Here is a 9,481-nt window from a genome sequence, read left to right as displayed (position 1 = left end):
AACTACTATACAGTATGTGTGACTTCTCTGCTAGAGGCTTGATTAAGGCCTTTTGGCTGAAACAGTTTGTTTGTTCTTTTATTATGTCAGTAATGGCTAACCTTGACACCATAAATTATTTCTGGACTACATTTCCCATGATGCTCAGCTAGCTTTTAGAGTCTAAAAGCTAGCTGAGCATCATGGGAATTGCAGTCCAGGAACAATTTATGGTGGCAAGGTTAGCCATCACTGTATTATGTCCTTACTATAAATAACTTCAAGTCTTTAGCTAACAACATGGAGCTTGTGATTCTGTGTACATTGTATGCTGTTGGGGACAGTGTTCTGGTTTGAGCTGGAGTGCCACACCAGCTATTGTTGTTTTTTTTTTCTATCGCTACAAATTTTCTTCTCCGATCCACCCACCTGTATGTGTTTTATTGCATTACGCAATGTAAACACTAGGTATTGTAGTTTATGACTCCCAGTGGGGCAGCTCATTTTAAAGCGAATCACCAGGTTTGGTAACAATATAATAACACCTTTAATGTCACCAAGATCATGTGTCTTATAAAATCTGTTTATCAAAATGCTGCCTTATTGGATTAAGTTATCACCTTTGCTGACACAAAAGTAGTAAATCCTTTTAAAGACCCATGTGTTCTTCTTTAGTTATGGGCTTTGTAACTATAACTGCGAGCTTGTACTTTGGTCAGAATGTTGCCTACATTGCTTGAGTTACGTCATTATACAGCATGATATCCCCATATAAACATTTAAAGTTCCTTTTTTTTCTCCATCTGAAGAACTAGAGGAATTAATGAATTAATGGCCTTGAATGAACTTTGTCTACAATTGTTTATAAACTATAACGTTTACAGGGTTGTTTACTAAAGTTAGAATTGTTGGACATTCAAAGTGAATCAAAAGTGAATATCAGATTTAAGGCCAAAATAGCTCAACTGCTAAGCATAGCTAACCTGGAGATGTTTTTCTACTTTAACTCTTATGACCTTCAATTTGAATTTCACTTTACATTTATGACAATTCTAACTTTAGTGAATAATAATGACAGAGTAGCCAAACAGAAGTATTGGTGACATCGATTTTTTTAAATCATTTAGTCTATTTTGACCTTTACTTTGACCTTCATTTTGAATTTCCATTTGAATTGTCACTTTGGTAAATAACCCTGTGATACTATTTATCTCTGGATATTAACTTGCAAAAATCAACAACACAACATCCTCTTCAATATACAGCCCTTATTTGATAATTACCTTGCCAATTCTAGACAATTTCTGTTTTAGTGAATACGTCTCACATGTACACTTACTTATAATTGCTTTAAAGCACTATGGTGGCAAATAGAATGATGTTGTTAAATATAGATACGTATGGCCCATACGTGGCCCAAGACTACTACAGTGTGTCTTATTGTGCACCTGTTACTGTCTGTCTGTAGTAATTGCACTTTATTTAAAATAGAATTACAAGACCCAGATAACAAAAAAGAAAAAAATACTGAAATTGTGGCCTAGGTGTTCAAATATATTTTTGCTGTAGCAAAATCAATATATACTATGATTTCATCCTCAGCATCAACGTTTGCAAGCCGGGGTATCTTCCCCCAGTTTTATCAGGATTGTGTAATGCGAGATAGAATAAATACCCTTTGTAGGCACACAGTTTTAAATCATGGGCAAAAAATATATTCTTTTACTTGTCTTTTAATGAAGGTGAGATTGAATCATTCTTTATATAAACCTTTTCACTTAAATTTTACAAAATCAATTCTACTGCAGAAGAAACTTTGCTACTACCTGTGGAGAAGCATCCAAGTTTTAACTGCACAAGGACGCAAGCAGGGGATATTGTGCCAAACTGATTGCTTAATGCAGGGATTGGCACATCAGCAAGGCACTTTAGAGCAGTCATCCGGGATACCCTCTGAAAACTTTCCAATGCAAGCAGCATTAACTAAGCCCACTCATAAGGCACTAGGCAAACAATAGATGTTTATTTATTAATTCACCTAAATGATTTTTCCAGAGTCAGACAGGGCGATAATTTTCAAAGAGACACTGTCAGAGTGCAAAAAAAGGAACCCTTAATTTCACCGGTACAACTTGGATTTCAACTTCTTCATTCTATGGAATATTCTTTTATACTATACTGTATATATATACTTATTTATATATATATATATATATATATATATATATATATATATATATATATATATACAGTATAGTGTCAATTGTTATGTCTGTCTAATGTATGTGGTATAAATATATCATTGTGTATTTCTGATTGGCCTGTACACTGAATCAGAATTCGAGTCAGAACTTTAATGCTTCTTTACACTTTTCATGTGTTTGTTTACTGGAGATCAATAAAGACAACGTCTCCGTAAAATAAACTGACGGTTTACTAGATTGAATAATCAATGAATAAAAAGATGTGGTCAAAGGAAAATAAAAGCATTGTCTTACTAACAAAGATTTTCCCTTTCTCCGCAGGACAGAGCCAATATGACTCAACACTGTACTAAATTTGCTGGCCACTGGAAGGTAATCAACACTTTTATAAATATATATATTTATATATATATATATATATATATATATATGCTTACAGCAGTTATAATTCACGCACAGACATTACTCCATTTCTTCCATCCTCATGTATACATTGGCTTATTTTAGCCCCATTTACCTGGTCATTCCCCTCCTCGCACTCATTATTGCTCATCTCTGGATACTGGAAAAGCTGGCCTCTCCTATCCTAACAGCACATAAACTGATATGGCTCAAAACATTGACTGCACTCTAAGCACCATCCAAAGCTTTTTTTGCAAACTATGTGTGGAGGAAAGAAAATTAGCCTTTATTGTACAGAAACCCAATTTTACAGCAACACTCTTTCTTGTACAGAAGACATTAGTGATTATATTTTATTTTAATTGATTAATATTGATTTCAGAAATGTCCCAGGTGTACGATGGCACAGATTCTTTACTAGCATTAGAGATAATTTTTAAACATTGGAGTACACCACTGACCAAGAATAGTCATGACATGCCATGATTATCAATGGAAATCTTAAATCATGGATACGACAACATTTCCCTGTCTTATTATTGTTGGTCATTATTGTGAGTCATAGTCCACACTCCACCTGTTCTTACTTACCTTGCAGATCATCGTATGGGATGAGGAGGGCTTCCAAGGTCGCCGACATGAATTCACATCCGAATGCTATAACATCATGGAATCTGGATTTGAAACTGTTCGGTCATTTAAAATAGAGAGTGGAGCGTGAGTACCTAATTTATACCTTCATTATATTTGGTTGTGGTCACATTGGAACCCTTTGATGATTGGCTGGTGTGGTAGCAACACAACCTGTAAAACAAGTTGTGTGTTTAGTAAGGCAGGGCATTTTATTATATACATGTATCTGATTTTACTTAGTTGTTTGTAGATTGTATGAGTAACACTAATACCCCTGAAGAAAATTCAGCCAAAGAAATCAGATGGATATTTGTCAAGGCTGGAATTTTTTGGATTTTCAAGATTTGAATTTTTGGATTGTTATAATGTGTATATGTGTGAACATTCATGACGTAACAATGCATAAATACATATGATAAAAAGTCAGAAAAATCCTTGGAGTAATTATTGTATTTTCAAAACTATTGTACATGGATAAATTAGTCTATCTAACAATGAACAAATAATTGTACAACGAAAAAGTTATTATTTAAGATACTACATGCATATTTTTAAATATTATGATTCATAGTAGTAACATCATTATTTTGATTATCATTTATTAAAAATCTATATGTTGCTATGGTGTATTTTTCAGGTACATAAAAACCAAAAGAAGCATTCTGCTGAAATACAAAAAAATATCTCCAGATCGATAGCAGACACAGGGAAACTCCACAATCCCAAATTCTACCATGCACATTGGCTTTACATAGTACAAATAAACAAAGTAGACATGTCACAGGCTTTATTTGTTAGAACTGATTGCTTCAAACATGACAATGTCATGAACTTGCTTTAGGATTTAGAAATATATCTCCCATTTAATACACGCGTCTTAAATTGTATGTTATCTTTTTCTTTAAGCTGGCTTGGCTATGAACACTTAGGATTCCAGGGTCAGCAGTTTGTTCTGGAAAGAGGAGAGTACCCCCGCTGGGAAGCCTGGAGTGGAAGCAATGCTTATCATGTTGAGAGAATGACTTCCTTCCGACCAATTGCCTGTGCTGTAAGTATATATGTCTCTAATGTTATTGAACTCAACAGGATACCTGTACAGGGAGCACAATAATACTGACAGACTGGCCTTCTGACAGACTAAATAAAACAAGATTTTAAAAGAAAATCACATTGAAACATGTTTAATTCAAAGTATTTGTTTTATATAAGCCACTGAAAACAATATTTCAAATGTATTAACATTATTTCAATCTAACCAACCTTGGTAAGCTTTGGCTGAATTTATTGTAGAATTTGGGATTGTTTCCAGTGTGGAGATGGCCACCTAGAAATTTCATCACAATTTGCTAACCCAAACAGTTACATAATTAGGTATCCTAATTAATTACAATTAGCGGGACCTGCCTGACAACGCATGCCGAAAGTATAGGGAATTTAATTTGCTAGCACTATATTTAACCCTATAACTTTCCAAGACACCATAAAACCTGTACATGGCGGGTACTGTTTTACTCGGGAGACTTCACTGAACACAAAAATTAGTGTTTCAAAACAGTAAAATTTATTAGAACTATGATATCGCCAGTAAAAGTTAAGTTTTTTGCATTTTTCACGCACAAACAGCACTTACACGGACGATATTATTGCTGCAATACTTTTTACTGTTATGAAACACAAATATTTGTGTTCAGCGAAGTCTCCTGAGTACAACAGTACCCCTCATGTACAGGTTTTATGGTGATTTCAAAAGTTACAGCATCAAATATAAGGCTTGTGTTTCATTTTTTTCACATTAAAATTCGCCAGATTGCTTATGTTGCCTTTGTGACCCTATGGTAGCCCAAGAATGAAAATTACCCCTATGATGGCATACCATTTGCAATAGTAGACAACCCAAGGTATTGCAAATGGGGTATGTCCAGTCTTTTTTAGAAGCCACTTAGTCACAAACACTGGCCAAAATTAGCGTTTTTTGCATTTTTCACACACAAACAAATACTAATGCTAACTTTGGCCGGTGTTTGTGACCAAATGGCTACTAAAAAAGACTGGACATACCCCATTTGCAATACATTGGGTTGTCTACTATTGCAAATGGTATGCCATTATGGGTGTAAATTTGTTTCCTGGGCTACTATACAGTCTCAAAGGCAATGTAACCAATCTGGCGAATTTCAATTTCAAATGTAACACGCTATATTTGACCCTGTAACTTCCCAAAACACAATAAAACCTGTACATAGGGGGTACTGTTTTACACGTGAGACTTTGCTGAATACAAATATGTGTATTTTATTGCAGTAAAAGCAAACAGTATTATGACATTGACAGTTAAATGTCATGTAGAACTAAGAAAATAACAACATTTCTTATTTTCTCCCAATTTTTTCATTTTAAATTATGTTTCATAGCTAAATATTTAATATTAAATGAAAGCCCTGTTTCCCCTGAACAAAATGATATATAATAAGGGGGGTGCATTTAATATGAAAGAGGTGAATTACGGTTGGGCAGACATATAGCGCAAATGCCAGGTTTTGTTTACGTTTTGTTCTGTTCACAACCTGTACATTTGGCTCAGTCCTTAAGGGGTTAATTTCTCACATTTTTTAATATTTTATTCATATTAAATTATGTTTCATAGATAAATATTTGATGTTAAATGAAAGCCCTGTTTCTCCTCAATAAAATTATATATAGTAAGTGTGGGTGCACTTAATATGAAAGAGGTGAATTACAGTTTTACAGCCATATAGTCAAATTCCAAGTTTTGCTTACGTTCTATTTTGATCAAAATGTGTACATTTGACTCAGTCCTTAAGGGGTTAAGGGAGGAAGGGAAAAACAGGAGACACAGATGAAGTAAAAATGGTACAGAGTTTGAGGAGAACAGACTAATTGTCACTGTGTGGAGTATAGAATGGAGATAGGTATTGGGGATCAATATACAATTCCCTAGAGATAGAGAAATAGGGAGAGACAGAGAATGATAGGCACGGGAAAAGAGGATTTGTCACCCCCTACATTTTAAATTATAGAACTGTCTCTGGAAAGACATTCACAACAAAAACACGCTGATTATGTGTTAATTATTTAGTGGTGGGAAAATTTTATTTTCTGTAGTTTTAAATAGATCCCTCTTTGTATTTTTTAAAGTGTGATGTTCTGTTGTTGTCGAGTAAATATTATACTTAATTGTTCCCAAGGGTGGGTTGCAGTAAAATGTATTACCTATTTTATTATTGTTCTGTATACCATCGTGTTTCACTCTCATAACTGTACAGTATAGCACAATCTTCTTATTTCCTGATATCTTTTCTTGGCATAAACTAGCATAATTTAATATGGCAATATATAATACTGTGCTCTACACCTGAAACATGGGAGAGATGCAAGCTAAATTTTGACCTAGTAAAACTGGTGAGAGTTTATCAGGTTTTAGATATTAGTTATTAGTTATGTAAATCCTGTGCTGCCATTCTGACAACAGAATCACAATGATATGAAAGAAAATCAATATAAAATATATATTTGATCACTAGCTAAAAGTGGAAAATAACCCTCACCATACATAATAATAATGACAATAAGCAGCAGGCTGTAAAAAACAGTATAACATTAATTTAGCAAAACCTTAAATAAACTAGAATTACACAATATATCATTATTACAACATCACACCAAGCCAAACTTTATTAAGGAATTTGAACTAATGTACCACATATATTTGGCTAATCACACGATCAGAAAATAGAACTATATATTTGAAGGAAATCTGTGTAAGTCATTTAGTTAAGGATTCTTCATCATCTCATTAATAACATGACTAAATATACCTTGTGGTGGGCAAATTGGTGTTATTCCATTTGTTCTACTAAATAGGTAATTCAATCTATAGAGACATTTTACAGAATTCTCTTTATGCTCCAGAACCATCGTGACTGCAAGATGTCCATCTTCGAGAGGGAAAACTTCCTGGGAAGGAAAGGAGAGCTGAGCGACGACTATCCTTCTCTTCAGGCTATGGGATGGTGTAACAATGAAGTTGGCTCTTTCCGTGTTCATTCTGGAGCGTAAGTCATGTCGATTCTTATATGGCGGTCAATTGTTTTTATGTTCTTTTTCACAACTACTCAAACGAAGACACAAACCATAACACGTCAACAACCATTTAATGCCGAAAAGATGTAGCAGCAAATCTCAAAACAGTATACATGCATTTCAATGAGCAATCTATAAATGTTGTCACATTTTTAGAATTTATCCTAATTTATAGTTTTTTTATGGAAGGTTTTCACTGGTCTTTATTGTTCTTAAAGCACTCTTAAAATGCACCTAATACAAATCAGTAATTTTATAGACTATATACAGCCAACTAAATTTGATTGATACAGGTCGGCAACTTAAATATTATTGGAATAGATTTGCAATTCCATTACATCCTTCAACTGCTTATACATTTTAGAGTAAAACGTTATCAGGGTGTATATGACTTCTGCTTCCTTATTGGCAAATGGCACAGGTATGCAAAGTGTGCCCAGCCACGCTCTAATGCATAATTGTCACACTAATCCTATTTAAATCCTGCACACATATGATAGTTTCAAATAGTTTATTATATTCTCAGAAATTAATTTAAGTTTATTCAGTTAATCAAAAAAATGTTTTGTATTGTTTTCATCTTGAAGCCTGTATTATAAGTGTTCATGTTGTAAGATATACAAAATAGTTTAGATAAACTGTAGTTTATTTGATAAATAGAAATGGCCCTTTTGATGGCTGAGTTTTCGATACATATTCTCTTTTTTTTTACTAAAAATATCAATAAATCCAATGTGTACACTCTAATGAAATTTGTTAACACACTTATGCTTCTTGGTTGCTGAATATATACTTTTTAAAATACTTGTAACATTTTGTAAAAGAGTTGCAGATGTAAGAAAAAGTGAGTAGGTTAAAATTCCAAATGGTAGGTCAGGGGTCGGCATCCTTCGACACTCCAGATGTTGTGGACTACATGTCCCTTGATGCTTTGCAACATCTGTAGTGTGGAAGGTTGCCAACCTATGTGGTAGGTGCCTCCGCCATCTGTTTCCATAGGTAGGAATAGGTTTGTTTGCATATAAAATATAAGTTTTAGTATGTGTACTTTAATGGATTATTAACTTAGCAATTAATTGTAGCAAATCTAAGATTGAATTCCAACAATGAGGAAAAAAGGGATGATTTGGAAAAAAATCTTCAGTTAAGCTTTAGTCACAGCTTTGCAAATCTAACCTGAATTTAGCAATTTGGTTTTCAGCTCACTGTAGTTTGGCAATTAAGTAAATGGATCCCAAGTTTACCTTTCAGAACCAGTTTTAAAAATGTGTAGAGGAATATCGTTTACTTTGTTACTACATATAGATTATATTAAAAACATTAAACTTAATTTACACAGATTCCATGTTAACCATGGAAATTCATTTCTTTTAGCCTTGTATCAATTATTTGAAAAATAAATATTTAACCCCTTAGGACCCCTTGAAACACATTAAGCGATTCTCAAAGTATTCTATGATCCCCAATCAATCTGTGCCACTTTATTACCATATTGTTTCTATGTTGTGTGAGTTCAAATGTTTTTATTTATTGTATCACAAGAATGTCCACAGCTATGAAACTCATAATCTCCCAGAGAGTGTATATGTTTTTCACTGAGCTTGATCATAACTACATTAAGCAGTGTGTTTGCATGAATGTATGAATCATTAGGCTCTACTGCAACGCAAGTGGAGTTTATCAAATAAATACCAATATTCACTAATGCATTTCTTTTCCCCTGTCTACAGTTGGGTGGGTTACCAGTATCCTGGCTACCGTGGATTCCAATACATTTTGGAATGTGACCATCACTCAGGAGAGTACAAGCATTGGAGAGAGTGGGGATCCCATGCACAAACCTTTCAGATTCAATCCATCCGCAGAATTCAGCAGTAAACATTTACATCTAAGCATCATGTTGGCATTTTAAACACAAGTGAAGTACATTTAAAGAAAATAAATTCTTTTTGTTTATCACATTAGCTACTCATGGCGTATTCATTTTAAGTTGATTACACAAACTGTAGTAAAATCTCAAGCAGCTCTATAGGTCAGACAGAGGAAATGTTATGCTGGAAACGTGGTTATGGAAGCTAATGGGGGAGATTTATCAAAGTGCTCTGTTCTGAAAAGTGGTGGAAAAACATAAAAATGGAGGAGTTACAAATAGAATGTGCCTG

At 33.9% G+C, this 9,481-nt stretch overlaps 1 protein-coding gene across 1 annotated transcript; it reads left to right on the top strand.

Moving 5' to 3' along the window:
• The first annotated feature begins 2,508 nt into the window (after positions 1–2,508).
• Positions 2,509–9,280, top strand: CRYBA4 (crystallin beta A4). Its single transcript, XM_063457072.1, has 5 exons — positions 2,509–2,555; positions 3,184–3,302; positions 4,125–4,266; positions 7,149–7,291; positions 9,050–9,280. The coding sequence occupies exons 1-5, from the start codon at positions 2,517–2,519 to the stop codon at positions 9,195–9,197; spliced, it is 591 nt and encodes a 196-aa protein (XP_063313142.1). The 5' UTR covers positions 2,509–2,516; the 3' UTR covers positions 9,198–9,280.
• The last annotated feature ends 201 nt before the right edge of the window (positions 9,281–9,481 follow it).

The sequence above is a fragment of the Pelobates fuscus genome, chromosome 5 (assembly GCF_036172605.1).
Source record: "Pelobates fuscus isolate aPelFus1 chromosome 5, aPelFus1.pri, whole genome shotgun sequence".
Taxonomy (NCBI): Eukaryota; Metazoa; Chordata; class Amphibia; order Anura; family Pelobatidae; genus Pelobates; species Pelobates fuscus.
This window is presented reverse-complemented; position numbering and strand designations above follow the sequence as displayed.

Coding starts and splice junctions, on each gene's coding strand:
- CRYBA4 (XM_063457072.1), top strand. CDS start 2,517: ATGACTCAACACTGTACTAAATTTGCTGGCCACTGGAAG. Junction 2,556..3,183: donor AATTTGCTGGCCACTGGAAG/GTAATCAACACT, acceptor CTTACCTTGCAG/ATCATCGTATGGGATGAGGA. Junction 3,303..4,124: donor TTTAAAATAGAGAGTGGAGC/GTGAGTACCTAA, acceptor TTTTTCTTTAAG/CTGGCTTGGCTATGAACACT.